The 19,268-nt window shown below is 36.3% G+C and overlaps 1 protein-coding gene across 1 annotated transcript in view; it reads right to left on the reverse strand.

The window, feature by feature from the left end:
• Positions 1 to 213: 213 nt before the first annotated feature.
• ZNF804B (zinc finger protein 804B) overlaps positions 214 to 19,268 on the reverse strand; it is an 83,667-nt gene continuing 64,612 nt past the window's right edge. Inside the window, exons 3-4 of the mRNA XM_067745593.1 lie at positions 9,915 to 10,045; positions 214 to 3,874 (exon numbers count right to left, since the gene is read on the reverse strand). Coding sequence (XP_067601694.1) covers positions 214 to 3,874; positions 9,915 to 10,045 — 3,792 coding nt within the window. The remainder of the gene's footprint in view (positions 3,875 to 9,914; positions 10,046 to 19,268) is intronic.

Raw genomic sequence — 19,268 nt, forward strand, 5'->3', positions numbered from 1 at the left:
TTTAAATGTGTCCAATTATTTTTGCAAATTAAAAGAAATCCTTAAAATGCTTGTATTTCAACATTGGCAATTCAGTTCATATTTCTATATTGGTCACATTTTGCATTGGTACCACTATTTTAAATCTTATAATAATCAGACCACTTTAAATACATAATTTTGTAGGTAGTGACAATTTGTTTTATTTATCCAGAAGAGGGGCTTTAACACCTGTTAGTTCAAGTGAGCTGACACATTTAAGGCCTCTTTCACTCCATTTAATGGTTGCATCTGACTGGAGCAAGAATGATGGCAAAGATCTTGACCTTGAAACAGTGGTTGAATTAAAGGATTCAAGTGGATGATAGAAGTTGTGGCCGGGTTGAAGTGAGGGCCAAACAATGTGGGGATAAATGCTGCAGGGGGCAGGGGCTGAAGTGTTATGTGAGATGGGTGGCAGGGAGCAGCAGTGACCAAGTGCAGGGGATGACCCGCTAAGAAAGTGGGGTGTGCAGGGATGATGGTTGGAGTCAGAGTTGAAAATGCGAATGGATTAAAATGTGGCTGGGAAAGAGGATGCAGATGAGCTATAGGGAGGTGACTGCTGTGGGCATTTATGGAAGCAGAAACAAAATGCTGCAGGAACGTGTGGTGGATGGTGGTGAGAGAAGCCTGCTGGTGACCTGGAACTGTCTGTATAGCAGAGGCTGGAGAGAAGGCAGTGGGCCCTGCAGCAGGCACAACTCGAAGATGCTTTGATAGGAGCTGTTTCTGCATATGCTGCTGGGCTTGTAGCTGTAGGAGCTTATATTTATCTATTTCATCAGGTGAAAATGTTATGGGCTGTTGAATTAATGGGGGAGAGAGAGATTTATGACACACTTCTAAGTCATCTGCTACTTTGTCATGCTTCTGCATAGTTCTGTCATAGTAAGAGTTTATATTCCCCTCTACCTGATTCATATGCATGCTTACATCCTGTAAGTCTAGATTTATTTGGTCCTCTTTGGTCTCTGTTGAATCAGTAACACCAGTATATCTATTAGATGAGAAAGCACCAGGGAAATCTTTTGGTACTGGGTCACAGCTTTGAATAAAAGGTTGGACTTCACTAATTAATGACTCTGATTGTTCTTTTGTTGTTGGATACTTTTTCATGTTTGGTAACTGAGACTCTGCTACTACGTGAATTATACCTTTAGAAAGATGATCATCACAATCAGTGTCTACTAAAACAGTAAAATCATTTGTCTGGGAATTTTTGACTTTGTCTTTGTCAATAGTTCTTTGCATTGCACTACCTTTATCCTTTCTTCTTCTACTTGTGTTCTGTAGTTTTTCAGACAAAGGCAATGCATGTCTGTTACAGCCTGGTGGTGTAAATTGCACTGTGCATGGGATTTGTGAAGGAGCCTCCGATTCATTTTTACAGCTGTTTGAAGAGACCTCAAAATGAGTTGATTGTTCCTGACATTTCTTGGCTTGTACTCTTTCTAAAAGACCTTTGGCTGTCAGGGGAGTCCTCTCTCCTTCTACAGTATTCAACTCTGTGGTTTCTGAAGGGCTGCTTGAACAGTTCTTTAGAAGACAGCTGATATTCCCAGAGTTACATTGCATGGGTTTTACTTTTTCCAGATCACAAATATGAGGGCTATCCAAAGACTGTTGACTTCTTTCACTTTTATTTAAGTAATACATTTTGTCTCTTGAGTAAGAGCCCAATCTGCTGTGCTGAGGTCCCTGGCAATTAGGTGGATTTTCACTGTTTCCAGCACAAGAAAACCGTGAGCTAGAATCACAACGGGTGATTCTCTTGGATTTTGACCCTGAAAATTGTTGATTTTTGCCCAGTTTATATTTTTCTCTGCAGTGACCATAACCATGTTTTGAATATTTTTCATTTTTAACTGATTCCCACAACTTGCAGCCCCTGTCACTCTGGGTTTCAGACTGTGGGCAGTCACTCTTTGCTAGCTCATCAGATAAGAAGAGACAGCTGTGCTTTCGGCGTTTCCGTTTGTGCCTTTCGACTGAGTTGTGTTCTCTTTTACAAAAGTAGAGCAAGTTACCTCTACCATGACTACTGGACCTATGCTTTGAACAAGTACTTCTCAAGCTGGATGTACTGCCAGGGGATGTGTCTGAAGGGCTAGAACATGTACTCAGAGACACCTTTGGAGAACTTCTCTTGTAACTTGCTTTTCCACATCCAGAAACCCTGCTGGTCATACTGATGTGGTTACTATTCAAAATTACACTGAAGTCCTTCCCATGGTCACTGTGGCCCCCTACTGTGTAAGGACTAGAATTCCAAGTGAATTTATTCCCATCTTCAAAATCCAAATGAGGATCACAGGAAATCAGTTTATGTTTTTTAGTCCTGGAGATATAAGGAGAAAAAGATAGGCCTTCATTTGCATCATTTAGAATTGCCCTTTGACAGCTTTGCCAATGGGCCCTTGAAGGTTCCTTAAGTTCATTATCACTATTATTATTCTTTCTTACACAATTCTTTAGAGACATATCAAGGTAAGCAGGCACTTCAGGATTTTTCATTTCCAAATCACTTGCACTAAAATTATGTTCACTCGCACTGGGCTCAGAATTGTTGTAGCCCAAATTATATTTTCTCTGGAAATTCTCCCAATCTGGATTAGCTAACATCATCTTTGGTTTCAGAGACGGATTATCTTCTTGGATCAGTTTTTGTTGGCCTTTAATTAAACCTGAGACTTGGTTTTCCATTGTAGTCTTCATTTCTGAGGGCTCTTTCAGCAATTCTGTTTTTAAGTCCTCTGGATAATGGCCATCCTTTGTGTTTCGAGAAAGCTTAAAATCAAAATATAATGGGTTGCAGCCATAAGAGATACAGGGCTCTGTTTTTGTAAAGAGAAGCAGTTCTGTAGGCCATTGGAGAGTGGTATGGCCATCCTTGCTTTGTACGTGGAGATAAGGCAGTGGTTTGGACTTCAGATCACGGGGATATGCCTCTCTCACAAGACTTTGTACATTTCTGCTAACTCTTTCTATTTTATCTAATGATTTTTCTTTTTTCTCCTTTCTGGAGTTGGGATTCAGATGAACTGTACTGCTTTGTTCACTTGGCTCTATTGATGGAAGCTCATCCAAACATTCAAATATCCTGGCATCACTGTGCTTGTAAATGTTTGGTGGGCTGGAGGAAACATTTGCTTGGCATGAGTGATTATTGAGGTTTTCTGAACTGTTTCTCACTGTATTTCTAGTTTCCTTTGCTCTGGTGGAAGGAGTAAAATCCACATCTGAAAGATGAATGTTAGATTTACTGAATGAAGCATGAATGCCAATCGAATCTTCTAGTGTTTCATCAACAGAGTCATTTTTGTCTTGCAAAATTTCAGAACTTACGGAGAAGGTATTGTGTGAAATACTTTCCAGATGGCTTGATAAGATGTTTCTATCTTTTTCCTTAGTGAGGTGTGTATCTTCATTTGCAAACCTGCAGCGCATGCATTTCTCTGCGGTTTGTTTTGTTTTATAGACGGGTGACTTGTTACAGTCGTGGGTTTCTTCTGTGTTCTCGCTGAAAACTGATGCTGAAGATTCTAATTTTAGATGCACTTTTTTGGAAAAAGAAAATGACACTCCTGTCCTGTGATTTGCATTGCTAAGATTTGAGGGTGTTTGTGGTACCTGATTTCCAAACAAACATCTGTCCATTTGTAACTGGTGTTGATTTGGTGTGGTGGACTGCTGTTTATCAGAAATGCTTCTGGCGAGATTCTTTCCTTTAAGGAGAAGAGCACTCTTCATGCACGATACCTTTCTGCCACTCTTAACTGGGAAAATTCCTTGCTGGAGTTGCTTTTCTATAGCTACCCTGGGGGCTTTGTATGCTGGTCCATTTCCAGAAACACTGTAAATAGAATAAATATTTAAATGATTAAGACATCAGATTTGAAATCTTACCTATATGTGAACATTTTATAGTGTTTGATGATGGGTTCTGAAACTATTTATTAACTATGTCTATTGTAATGTAACAATTTCACTATGTTTGTATAACTCAGTATATCTATGTTTTATAGTGGCTATTTCTAAAATGCATCTCAAGTGGATTCTTTTGAAATTAGCAAAAAGCAATAGCAGGTGAATATCTTATGCTAGTGCTGCAAAAGAAAATAAAGTATCGCATTTACATCACATTATGTCCTCCAGAACCTACTAATTCTTTGGAATACAGATTTAACATTATTTTGCAAAGAGTTCTCCAATCAGTGCCTTCACCTAAATAGGAAATAAAATGGAATTAAAAGTCACTTCCAAAGCATAAACTTATCTCTTTTATTTGCTTTTTTGTTTAAAGTTCTAGCATTCTATAATTTTTGTTTCCTCAGTCTTAAAATTCTTTCATGTTTGTTTCCTTTTGAAACAGGATGCTTAGTTCTTTATTTATGATTTGTCATTAATTTGATCAATTATAAGAAAGTAATACACATTTACATGCCATCTCAATATCTTCAATTAGTCTGAAATCCTTTTTTTAGCTTCTTACTCACCAAAATATTTTTCTTCTATCTTTTTTTTGCATACATGTTTTATCTTTTAACAGATCTTTAAAGATTATTCATTCTATTGAGCTTAACTAGTAATTCAGTCAGAAAACTGGAAAGAGTCATACATACAAGAGATGAAACTCTTCAGATTAAAATTGCCTCTAATGTTCTATCTATGAAACCCCTATGACAAAACAAATCTTATTGGAGGGAAAGCAATACAAATCACATCATTTTGAGTTGGCTTTCTTTTCCTTTTTCTTGCTTTGAGCTGGTTTGCTTTGAGCTGCTTTGCGTGTTTGCTTTGAGTTGGCTTTCTTTTCCTTATTTTCATATTCTTGGATGTGTTTTGTCGGCCTTTTTCTATTTTCAAATTTTACTTCATTTTTATGCAGTCATTTATTGCTTGAGTAAACAGTACTAAAACAACTGATATCTTTTCCATATGTAGCTTAAATTCTAATGGGGAGGAGTCCTTTCCTAGCCCCCCATCTGAGAGATTCTTATTGCCTTTACTTAACTATTCAGCCAACTGTCATAGAACTCTGGTGTCATATTCCTTTTGTCCACCAAATTTCATGTACATTGCTTCACTGTCTTTATATGTTTACTATTACAGAGACATATTTAATTAGTCTCCTTTCATTCGTATTGAAACAGATCTGCTCATGTATTTATATGGTTTTGTAAATTTTCCTTTTTATTTATATATAATGTATTTTGTTATATTTATTACATACAACAAATTTTGTATATATATATATATATATATATATATATACACACACATAAGTGTTATATATATATAACACTACCAGGTCATATTTACAAATTGATCTCTTTTGGTTAATTTTTGCCAGTATTTCTGGGCACTTTCAATTCAACTTTCTTCAGCTCAGATACATTTTCTTCTCTGACGTCTCTGATTATTTCTTCTTCCCTGTCCTAGATTCTTATCCTAGAATTTATAAGTTACATTTATTTGCTCTCATGAATATATCTTTCAGTCTTACTACTTATATTAGTACTCTAGTATTTTTAGTCTTTTGTTCTGGTTCAGAAAAAAAATTTGTTTTTAATTTCCGTTTTATGGATTCAATATTTTACAGTGACCAATATGTTGTTTACTATACCCATACAAATTTTAATTTACAAACAATAATTTTAGCCACGAGTCCTTCATAATTTCAGATTGTCCTCTCTCCATGAACTAATAACGTCTGTAGCTTTAGAGCTGTAGTGCGCCTTTGAATCTTGTGGAAAACTAATTTCAGAAAAAATTTTAAAGCGTCTGCTCCTTACAGTAACTATTTCATAATGAAAGCTTTTCTCTTATTCATCACATTAATCTTCTTTTTTGAATCATGTTTTACATTCTTTAGAGAGGGTGTTTAGGCATATTTAATATGAGAAATGGAAATACTCTAAGATGGTATACAAATTACTGGATATTTCTTTCAAACATAAAGAGAAATAGGAAGCATAGAGGTTTACTATAGTTATTGGTCTTTTAAAAATGTGTCTGTAGCCTGTGGATAGAAGGATGAGGTTTAGAAATATCTGCAGCACTGAATTTTGCCTCAGTGCCAAAAAGATTCTTTTCCATATTTTCCATTACTTTGGAGTAAGTAGGAGTAATACATCTGCATTAAGTTACCTTCTCTAGCAACTTCAATCTGATATTATCTGTGCTACACTTAGCAAAAATTATTTCAAAAGTCTGGTGTATGTATATCATCACTCTACCCCTTCTGATTCCATTATGATGCAGATATTTGACTATTTTTATATTCCATTTTTTCCTTAATAATATAATATTTTTGCTTATTATTCTGGCAGGGTTTTGTGCATTTTCTTGCTTTGACTTATGTTAGTCTAAACATTCTTTCCTGTATTGCTGTTTCCTTTTACCATTTATCTTTCTAATATGTGTAAGCTTCTTCCTTTTATATTCTTTCAAATATTTTTAAACCTCTTTGCTCTTATTGTTTTTGTATTACATTTTGCTCTCCTTTTCCTTATTCTTGTTCTCAATTTACAGTTCAATATACACTTATGATTATATTTTGTCACAAGTTTAACATTTTATCCTCATTATTAATATTTTATACCTCTTATTTTTATGCTTTAAACTTTTATCTCATTGCTTTGAAAACTTTAATCTCCCCTGTCTTAATTTTTTTTTTATTTTTGGCCACTGCAAGGCATGGGGGATCTTAGCTCCCTGACCAGGAATCAAACCCAAGCCCCCCGCATCGGAAGTGAAAAGTCTTAACCACTGGACCGCCAGGGAAGGCCCTACCCCTATTTTAAATATAATTTACTTTTATTATTTTTTAAAATCCTAGTTTTCTATCTTTGTGGTATTTAAAATTCTATTATTTTAATTCAAGTTTATGCCTTATGACATAGTTAAAGGTTTAATCTTTATAGTCATACCCTCATTTATGATTTCACTGTCTCCTCTAGAACATTTAATTTATTTCTGTATTTTTTACATAATTATTTTTATTTATAATTTTAAAATGACATTAGTTAGCCCTTTAGTTCTTATTAATGGATTGTCCACTCTGATAGTTCCCCCCAACTTCTAGTTCTTGGTAACTCAGCATATGCACAATTTAATTCTCTCCTGTTCAAGAAGTACATTTTCCAAACAGGAAACAAAGCACATCAAAATAACATGATTTCTTTAAGTGATATAATTTCCTAATGTCCCACATTATCCAGCTCTTATGTAAAGACCTTTATATTCTCAGAATCAATGGTTCTACAGTTTTTAAAATTTGAAAAAATGTCCATATCAAGATGCACTATACTTAGACTTACACATAGTAGAAGTTTGCAAACAGAGTGAATCTCTCCCTTCCCCCAATAAAAGAACTAGTTTTGCTGAGGAACCATGTTGGGTTGATCTACCCAAGAGCTGACCAAGGCTGACTGCCCTTTTCAAGATCCATTAACAGTTTTCTGCCGTCATTTTTTTCATCAGTCTGATTCAAATATTCTTACTACCAGTAAATTCACCTCTCTTCTCCACAGGGCCATGGAAGAACCTTCTTGTTATCTGTAGCATCTTACTCAGAAGCCCTCTTTATGAGAATAAAGGACAAAGGTTTTCCAGGGAAGAAGTAACCCAGGTGATTTTTTTTTCACTTGTCAATTCAGCTGCCAAAATGAAAATATTTAATAATGCTATTAAGTGACTTCCCTTAGGCCATGAGGCTACATAATCAGAGAGAACAATTGCCTGGAGATAGAAAAAGAATGAAGTAATTTGCCTAGTTCCAAGTTATGTATCTGGAAAGCTGAATACCCATCATTTCCCTAACAATATGATCAGATTGGGACTTAGAGAGCCTACCTACTCTATAGAGGATATGGCTAGGTTTGTGTCTGTTTAACTGATAAGATTTTAAAAGGGCAGCTCAACCCCAGTAGAGTATATCTGTTAATTTCTTTTACTTTGGAAGACACTTCATGGGTAGATCTACAGACTTAGAACTTCTAAATGAAAGCATCATCACCATCACTATCATCATCATTAAGGCTCCTCTGATCCTTTGTCTATTTCTTCCAAAAGAAAAATACAGAATCAGTAAGGAGAAATGTCAAAGTGTGACAACTTGCATAGTAACAGATGAACCAAAATTACATTAAGGCTACTCAGATTTTTCGTTGTGTGGCCTTAAAGAACCTATCTAAAGTGTGTATCTCTATAGCAAGCCTTGTCTTATTTTTTCAGTTTTTTTTGTACCTCATAATTAATCACCCGGGAATTAAATATCTTCCCTCAATTTTCTCCTGCATGCCACCTAATAACCATTAGACTTTTCCTTCTAAGTCCTGTTTTGACAAGGGCTGTCTGATATCTTTTTGACAATGTGTTTGAATAACATATTTTAAGATCTTCATTGTGTTGGCAAGTAAAAAGTTCAGTACCAGATATGTGTCCTGTTTCTATGATCATATGCTCCCTAAGAGCATGCATTTTTGTATTAACCTCACCTCTGGACACATGGTCTTCCAACCTTTATTTTTTCTTTATACCAAATTTCTCATTTATTTTTAATATGATTATATTTTCGTATATTTTTATAGGCAAATTAAATTACTCTAAGACAGTGGTGCAAATACATGAATATTTGAAGGCTGAATACTGTGTCTTTACTCATAATTGATCCTAAAAAATAAATATTTTCTTAAAAGTAAATATGAGGTCTAATATTTTATGCTAATATAATTGAGTTGTTCACTCCCAAGCTTATTGTATATCGTTTTTCTTTTTCTTTTTTTTATAAATTTATTTATTTACTTTTGGCTACTTTGGGCCTTTGTTGCTGCATGTGGGCTTTCTCTAGTTGCGGCAAGCAGGGACTACTCTTTGTTGTGGTGGGCAGGCTTCTCATTGCGGTGGCTTCTCTTGTTGCACAGCATGGGCTCTAGGCAAATGGGCTTCAGTAGTTGTGGCACGCAGGCTCAGTAGTTGTGGTTCACGGGCTCTAGAGCACAGGCTCAGTAGTTGTGGCACACGGGCTTAGTTATTCTGCAGCATGTGGGATCTCCCTGGACCAGGGCTCGAATCCGTGTCCCCTGCATTGGCAGGCAGATTCTTAACCACTGCACCACCAGGGAAGTCCTGTATATTGTTTTTCATTTAAACAATAGGAGTTTAAATTCTGGCACAGAGCTATAAGTGTTACAATTCACCAGAATGCTGTCAACTACATTAATTAGCTACATTAGTGTTCTACATTATGATTCATATGAACACAAATCACAATTTGCAAATGTAATTGAGTTCCAGGTAACAATCTCCTCACTTCAAAACGTTCAGCAGTTCTAAGCTCATGTAAAACTTCTATTTTTCAGCTACAAGAATGTATTAGTATAATGCTTGTTATAATTGTCAACTTAAACGGCACTGTGTGGTAAATTTAACTGCATTAATTACATCTTGTTTGTCATCCAGACAATGATAGTGCCGTTTATTCTAGTTTCAGGTGTGTGCAGAAGAATGCACAGAAGATTTAGTTCCTCCCCAAAAAGATGCATTGCTATTTATGGTTTTCAAAATTAATATTACAAAACTCAAAATAATTAGAAAGAGATATATAGATCCATATTAATCACCTGGATAGAATAAATGCTAGTATATTAGAATCATTCTTGGATCATTTCATTAAAGAACACATTAACAATATTGGGAAAGAAAAAACCCAGATGTCAAAGTCATTAATTTATAGACTTTTAACTATTAGGAACATTTGCCTTCAGATATATCTGTTGATTAATTATAATTTGTTTACATTGCTATAGTGAACCAAGTAAATTTATCACTGAAATTTCCCCAGAAGTTGAAGAGAGTTTTGAACCATCTTAGGCACCTTTAATTCTTACCATTCAGACTGTTGCCTTAACTCAGCCAGCTGATGAAGTCGCTTAAGTGCTTTTTCTTGTTTCTTTTCATCTTTCCATGACTTGGAAGCTACATTTCTAGCAAATTCACGTTGCTTTAATTCTTTCAGTCTCTGTGGACAAAAGAAGACAAACAGAAAGGACACTATGAATAAGTAATATATCTTTTTCCATCCAAAAACTTCCTTTTTAAACTTTGTCCTGGGCACAAAGGTGAATTTTTGGATAGGGAGAGTAAAAGCAACTTCTCCATCAATTCTATTCTCTGCTCCAAGATAAATTTAGTTGTCAACTGGGTTATTTATCAAGGCTTGTCACAGTCACTGCAGAAATGTGCTGCAATGTTGGACCCCAGTCCTGACAAGAACCACCCTGGGTATGTATTTGCAATCATCTCTGTGCCTGTGAAAACATAAATGGGGAAAATGTGCAATATATAAATGTGTATAAAGGGAGAGGAAGTTATGGGATGCACTTTCATCCATGCACTGTCTCCAGCCCTCTCACTTATAAAACATATTTACTCTCATTCCTGAAAATTGGTGTGATTAAATACACTGGGTGAAATGAGCTTGTTTCAGTAAAGAACATCTGTTATTGTGAAAAGATTTAGTTCAAAGTTCTAAATGCAATTCTTAACTCATTTTTTTTCTGGTGGAGATATTTATCCAATTCAAATTTCTGTATTGTATCCAGAAGGAAAAAAATGGGTCAGGGATTTAAACTCAGGATAGAGACTTGGCCTTGCTTGATTTAAATTTAGTTACTACTTCTTTTAATTAATCTTTTCTGTAAAACAATTGGCTTACATGAAGATTGGATGTTACTCATTACCTGTTCAGATTTCTACTTCAGAATCTGTCACTAAGCTCACCTAATGATATTGAACAAATTGAGAAACAGCCACAATCAAATGAGCATCTTGAAGTTTGGGTCTTAATCCTGATTTAAGAGTATGTTTGAAGATTAGCCTTTCTTAACCCATATAAAGTGACTTTAAACGACCTGAAATCTGTGTCCGTTTAATCTGCTTTTATTTCCCAAATCAAGTATAAAAACATGTTTTCCAGGAATGACAAAAACTACATAGCTATCAAGTGAGATAATACCTTTGTAGTAGACTATCCCCTCCCCCACCCATAGAACAAGTGCCAAGACCTTTAACAATCATTAGATTCCTTCTTGAAAGGGAACATACTCAGGGGAAATGATAGCCAAATAACTGCTTCCAGACTAAGTATTTAAGGAAGGAGGCAGAGTATTCTTTCAAAGAGAGAATATTCTGAGCACAAAGAACAAGCGTTTCACAGAACTAGAAACAGCCACAGGGAGAAGAGTAGTATCAACCTGAACTCAGTTTTTGACAAAAGCTTCAGAGCCTTTTAAAAACCAGAAGTTTTCAAAAAATAAAATTATGGCCCATGTGTTGTCAGAAAAAAAAAAAAGGATCAACAATTCTCTAGAGCTGATAACAGCACAGGGTCTAAACCTTAAAGTATAGCCTTGGTCAGAAGACAGAAAGGCTTATAAAAATTTGCATTTCTACTACCCTTCTACTCACACTTCCTCAGCCCCCATGTGCACAATCATCTAGTTCTTGGGGTTAAGGCTTATCTTATGAGTAAAGACCTTTTGGAAATCATGCAACATAATTTAGGAGCCCACAGAGAATGTAGTTCAACTGCATCAAAGAAAGACCATGGTTACTTTGGTGAAGAGGAGAGGGATTTTTTTTTTTTTAACTCTCAGTTACTTTTGAACATAAAATACTCTACAATATATTTATTTAATATTTGATATTACTAGTATATAAAACCTGAACCACCTAGGAGAGGAAGCTGATTCATTTACTCACAATACCTGATACTTTAATCTCATTATTGGAATCCTGTTTGAAACTTCCAGGTATACCTGTTTCTTTCATTAGCCTTTCAGATTCCAATACTGTACTCCTATATCTGAGTCACAGAAATGATTGAGAATTTGGTCTCATTCATCCAACAGCAAATACTGTTAACTCCTACTAGGTACTAGGGATATAGAAATGTACAAATCAACTATTTTTCCCTCAAGGGAGACAGACAAATGAACAGATACTTTTATAAGATAGTATTGAGTTTCCTAACAGGAGTGGACACAAGATGCTTTGGAAGCACACAGGAAAAGTTAAGATAGATTGGGGGGTGGGATGGAGCATTGCTGTGTTGAGGAAGTCAGCAAAGTTAAAATACTTTTAAGGAACACAGAAAACTGGAAGAAGACCTCTAGCCACAGTCTTGGCTTGGCCCATGCCGAGTGCTCAAGACTATGCAGAGGAATCCCCCCAGAGATCTGCAGAGGGAGCCCTTCAAAATTTCACCATACTGATCAGCAGTGCATGTGTGTGAGGCAAATATTCCAGGCCAAGAAAAGAACCACCCGCAATAACTAAAGGAAACAATGCCTAGCATTCATATAGAACCAGGAAGAGTGCCTGCTCTTACCAACAAAATTAGAAAAGCTCTTGGGACATTGAGTAGAGAATTCAGGGACTCTTGCTTCACTAGAGAAAAATTAGCCATAGATTGAACACTATTTTACATTTGCCTAACAAATGATTTTCATCATTTTATCAAGAAGTAAAAGTATAAATCTGATTCCAAGTAACATAACTGCATTTCAGAACCAAATCCAAGAATATTTTAAAAATACAAAAATTCACAAACAAGGGAAAATTAATGACATCCAACATACAATCAAAGATTTTTAGACATGCAAAGAAGTGCCAAAACACAGCCAAAAATGAGGAAGTCAACCAACTAAAACCAATACAGAACTGACACAGATGATAGAATTGGCAGAACACTGCATTAAGACAGTTATAACTGTATACCATATATTCAAAAAGTAGAAAAGACACAGTGGACAATTGCGTGATTGGAGTCTCTGAAGAAAGGGGAGGGAATATTTGCAAATATAATGGGTGAAAATATTCCAAATTTTCTGAAAACTCTAAATCCACAGATTCCCACCCCCGCCCCTAAAACCTCAAGCACAAGTAACATGAAGACAACTACACCAAGGCTCAACATAATCAAATTTTTCAAAACCAGGAAAAAAATGAAAAATTTTAAAAGCATCCAGAGAGAAAAGATATATTTCTGTACAGAAGAATGAATACTAGGATGGCAGAAGAATTCTCATTGGAAAAAGGCAATTGAGAATACAATGGAGAAACAACTTGAAATTTCTGAAAGAAAATCGAAAACTATTCAAAATAAAATTTTATACCCAGTGAAAATATCCTTTTAAAAAAAAGGTGAAATAGAGATGATTTCAAACATTAAAAGCTGAAAGAATTTAACAGCAGCACACCCACATGATAAGAAATAAAGAATATCACTGAAGAAAAGGAAAATATTAACAGGTAGATATATGTGTCTACCAAAAAGAATGAACACCAGAAATAGTAAATATAATGATGAATAAGACATATTCTTTATTATTTGAACGTATCTGGACTGTTTAACAAAAAGACAATAGCTATGTTTTTTGGTGTTTATAAAAAATTTATAAATAAAATATTTGACAATGATAGCTTAAAGCCCAAGAGAGGAGAAATGATATATAATATTGATAGGACTTATTCTATGCATGAAATAATATAATAACAATTGAAGGCAGACTGTGATAAGTTAAAGAAATATACTATATATCCTACAGCAACCATTTAAATAACAAAACAATGTGTTTCAGCCAATAGGACACCAAAGAAGATAAAAGAAAATAATTAAATTTACTCAATCCGAAAGAAAGCATAAAAAAGTAAAAAGGAAATTAAAATAGATGGGACAATTATAAAACAAATAGCAATACCACAAAATCTAAATATATCGCTAACCAAATTAAATGTAAATGGTCTAAACACTGGAATTAAGAGGTACAGAATGACAGTTTCAATTAAAAAAAAAAGCAAGATCAACTATACATTGACTATAAAAACAAACTTCAAAATAAAGACATGATGAGTTAAAAGAAAAAAATGTAAAGAGATACATCATGTCAACACTAGTCAAAAAAAGATGGAGGGGAGAACCCTCAAGATGGTGGAGTAGTAAGACATAGAGATCACCTTCCTCCCCACAAATACATCAAAAATATATCTACATGTGGAACAACTCCTACGAAACACCAACTGAACGCTGGCAGAAGACCTCAGACTTCCTAAAAGGCAAGAAACTCCCCACGTACCTAGGTAGAGTAAAAGAAAAAAGAAAAAACAGAGACAAAAGAATAGGGATGGGACCTGCACCTCTCAGAGGGAGCTGTGAAGGAGGAAATCTTTCCACACACTAGGAAAGTTTGGCAGAGATGGGGGTGGGCAGGGGGGAAGCTTCAGAGCCACAGAGGAGAACATAGCAACAGCGGTGCAGAGGGCAAAGCAGAGAGATTCCTGCATAGAGGATCGCTGTTGACCAGCACCCACCAGTCTGAGAGGCTTGTCTGCTCACCCACAGAGGTGAGTGGGGGCTGGGAGCTAAGGTTCGGAATCCAGAGGTCAGATCCCAGGGAGAGGACTGGGGTTGGCTGCATGAACACAGCCTGAAGGGGGGTAGTGAACCAAAGCTAGCTGGAACGGAGACCGGGAAAAAGTCTGGAACTGCCTAAGAGACAAGAGACCAGTGTTTCTGCGTGTGCAAGGAAAGGGGATTCAGAGCACCTCCTAAATGAGCTCCAGAGATGGGCGTAAGCCACGGCTATCAGCGCGGACAGCAGAGATGGGCATGAAATGCTAAGGCTGCTGCTGGAGCCACCAAGAAGCCTGTGTGCAAGCACAGGTCACTATCCACACCTCCCCTTCTGGGAGCCTGTGCAGCCCACCACTGCCAGGGTCCCGTGACCCAGGGACAACTTCCCTAGGAGAACACACACGTGCCTCAGGCTGTTGCAACGTCACGCAGGCCTCTGCCACTGCAGGCTCGCCTTGCATTCCATACCCCTCCCTCCCCCTGACCTGAGTGAGCCAGAGCCCCCTAATCAGCCACTTCTTTAACACCCTCCTGTCTGGGTGAAGAACAGATGCAACAGGGGGACCTATATGAGGAGGCAGGGCCAAATCCAAAGCTGAACCCTGGGAGCTGTGCGAACAAAGAAGAGAAAAAGAAATCTCTCCAAGCAGCCTCAGGAGCAATGGATTAAACCTCCACAATCAACTTGATGTACGCTGCATCTGTGGAATACCTGAATAGATGACGAATCATCCCACAATTGAGGCGGTGGACTTAGGAAGCAACTGTAGACTTGGGGTTTGCTTTCTGCATCTAATCTGTTTCTGGTTTTATTTTTATCTTAGTTTAGTACTTAGAACTTACCATCACTGGTGGATTTATTTATTGATTCGGTTGCTCTCTTTCTTTTTTTTTAATATATATATAATTTTTTCTTTTTCCCTTTTTGTGAGAGTGTGTATGTGTATGCTTATCTGTGTGATTTTGTGCATATAGGTTGCTTTTACCATTTGTCTTAGGGTTCTGTCTGTCCATTTTTTTTTTTTTTTCCTTTTTCTACTATGCATTTTAGTGCTTGTTACCCTTGGTGGTTTTCTTTATTGGTTTGGTAACTCTCTTCTTTCTTTCTTATTTCTTTATTACTTTTTTAGATTTAATAATGTTTTTTTTTAATTTTAATAACTTTAAATATTTTATTTTTTCTTTCTTTCTATTTTTACCCCCCTTTTCTTCTGAGCTGTGTGAATGACAGGGTCTTTGTGCTCTGGCCGGGTGTGAGGCATGAGCATCTTAGATGGGACAGCCGAGCTCAGGACACTGGACCACCAGATACCTCCCAGCTACATGGAATATCAATCAGTGAGAGTGCTCCCAGTGATCGTCGTCTCGATGCTAACACCCAGCTACACTCAATGACCAGCACGCTCCAGTGCTGGACACCCCATGCCAAAAAACTAGAAAGACAGGAACACAACCCTATCCATTAGCAGAAAGGCTGCCTAAAATCAAAATAAGTTCACAGACACGCCAAAGCACACCACCAGGCACAGTCCTCCCCACCAGAAAGACAAGGTCCAGATTCATCTACCAGAACACAGGTACCAGTCCGCTCCACCAGGAAGCCTACACACCCACTGAACCAACCTTACCCACTGGGAGCAGACACGAAAAACAATGGGAACTATGAACCTGCAGCCTACATAAAGGAGACCCCAAACACAGTAACTTATGCAAAATGAGAAGAGAGAGAAATACACAGCACATGAAGGAGCAAGGTAAAAACCCACCAGACCAAACAAATGAAGAGGAAACAGTCAGTGTACCTGAAAAATAATTCAGAGTAATGACAGTAAAGATGATCCAAAATCTTGGAAACAGAATGGAGAAAATACAAGAAACGTTTAACAAGGACCTAGAAGAACTAAAGAGCAAACAAACAATGATGAACAACAAAATAAATGAAATTAAAAATTATCTGGAAGGAAACAATAGCAGAATAACTGAGGCAGAAGAACGGATAAGTGACCTAGAAGATAAAATAGTAGAAATAACTACCACGGAGCAGAATAAAGAAAAAAGAAAGAAAAGAATTGAGGACAGGCTCAGATGTCTGGGACAACACTAAATGCACCAACATTCGAATTACAGGTGTCTCAAAAGAAGAAGAGAAAAAGAAAGGGACTGAGAAAATATTTGAAGAGACTATAGTTGAAACCTACCCTAATATGGGAAAGGAAATAGTCAATTAAATCCAGGAAGCACAGAGAGTCCCATGCAGGATAAATCCAAGGAGAAACACACCAAGACACATATTAATCAAACTATCAAAAATTAAATACAAAGAAAAAATATTAAAAGCAGCAAGGGAAAAGCAACAAATAACATACAAGGGAATCCCCATAAGGTAAACAGCTAACCTTTCAGCAGAAACTCTGCAAGCCAGAAGGGACTGGCAGGACATATTTAAAGTGATGAAAGGGAAAAAATTACAAACAAGGTTACTCAACCCAGCAAGGATCTCATTCAGATTCCATGGAGAAAATAAAATCTTTACATACAAGCAAAAGCTACGAGAATTCAGCACCATCAAACCAACTTTACAACAAATGCTAAAGGAACTGCTATAGCCAAAAAACACAAGAGAAGGAAAAGACCTACAATAACAAAACCAAAACAATTAAGAAAATGGTAATAGGAACAAACATATCAATAACTACCTTAAATGTAAATGGATTAAATGCTCCAACCAAAAGACACAGACTGGCTGAATGGATACAAAAACAAGACCTGTATATATGCTGTCTACAAGAGACCCACTTCAGACCTAGGGACACATATAGACTGAAAGTGAGGGGATGGAAAAAGATATTCCATGCAAATGGAAATCAAAAGAAAGCTGGAGTAGCAATTCTCATATCAGACAAAAGAGACTTTAAAATAAAGACTAATACAAGAGACAAAAAGGGACACTACATAATGATCAAGGGATCAATCCAAGAAGATATAACAATTGAAATATTTCTGCACCCAACATAGGAGCACCTCAATACATAAGGCAAATGCTAACAGCCATAAAAGGGGAAATCGACAGTAACACAATCATAGTAGGGGACTTTAACACCCCAATTTCACCAATGGACAGATCATCCATAATGAAAATAAAGAAAGAAACACAAGCTTTAAATGATACATTAAATAAAATGGACTTAATTGATATTTATGGGACATTCTATCCAAAAACAACAGAATACACTTTCTTCTCAAGTGCTCATGGAACATTCTCAAGGATAGATCATATCTTGGATCACAAATCAAGCCTTGGGAAATTTAAGGAAACTGAAATTGTATCAAGTATCTTTTGTGACCACAATGCTATGAGACTACATATCAATTATGTAGTAGGAAAAAATCTGTAAAAAATACAAACACATGGACGCTAAACAACACACTACTAAATAACCAAGAGATCACTGAAGAAATCAAAGAGGAAATAAAAAAATACCTAGAAACAAACGACAATGAAAACACGATGACCCAAAACCTATGGGATGCAGCAAAAGCAGTTCTAAGAAGTAAGTTTATAGCAATACAATACTACCTTAAGAAACAAGAAAAATCTCAAATAAACAACCTAATCTTACACCTAAAGCATTTAGAGAAAGAATAACAAAAAAAACCCCAAAAGTTAGCAGAAGGAAAGAAATCATAATGATCAGATAAGAAATAAAAGAAAAAGAAATAAAGGAAACAAGAGCAAAGATCAATAAAACTAAATGCTGGTTCTTTGTGAAGATAAACAAAATTGATAAACCATTAGCCAGACTCATCAAGAAACAAAGGGAGAAGACTCATAATAATAGAACTGGAAATAAAAAAGGAGAAGTAACAACTGACACTGCAGAAATACAGAGGATCATGAGAGATTACTACAAGCAACTGTATGCCAATAACATCAACAAACTGGAAGAAATGAACAAATTCTTAGAAAAGCATAACCTTCTGAGACTGAACTAGGAAGAAACAGAAAATATAAACTGACCAATCACAATCACTGAAATTGAGACTGTGATTAAAAATCATCCGACAAACAAAAGTCCAGGACCAGATAGCTTCACAGGCAAATTCTATCAAACATTTAAAGAAGACTGAACACCTATCCTCAAACTCTTCCAAAATATAGCAGAGGGAGGAACACTCCCAAACTCATTCTATGAGGCAACCATCACCCTGACACAAAAACCAGACAATGATGTCACAAGAAAAGAAAACTACAGGTCAATATCAATGATGAATATAGATGCGAAAATTCTCACCAAAATACTAGCAAACAGAATCCAACAGTACATTAAAATGATCATTACACTATGATCAAGTGGGGTTTATCCCAGGAATGCAAGGATTCTTCAACATATGTAAATCAATGAATGTGCTACACCATATTAAAAAACTGAAGGAGAAAAACCATGATCATCTCAATAGATGCAGAAAAAGCTTTCAACAAAATTCAACACCCAGTTATGATAAAAACCCTCCAGAAAGTAGGCATAGAGGGAACTTACCTCAACCTAATAAAGGCCATATATGACAAACCCACAGCCAACATTGTTCTCAATGGTGAAACACTCAAACCATTTCTACTAAGATCAGGAACAAGACGAGGTTGCCAATCTCACCACTCTTATTCAACATAGTTTTGGAAGTTTTAGCCACAGCAATCAGAGAAGAAAAAGAAATAAAAGGAATCCAAATTGGAAAAGAGGAAGTAAAACTGTCACTGTTTGCAGATGACGTGGTAGTACATATAGAGAATCCTAAAGATGCTACCAGAAAACTACTAGAGCTAATCAAT

The sequence above is a fragment of the Pseudorca crassidens genome, chromosome 8, assembly GCF_039906515.1.
Source record: "Pseudorca crassidens isolate mPseCra1 chromosome 8, mPseCra1.hap1, whole genome shotgun sequence".
NCBI lineage: Eukaryota > Metazoa > Chordata > Mammalia > Artiodactyla > Delphinidae > Pseudorca > Pseudorca crassidens.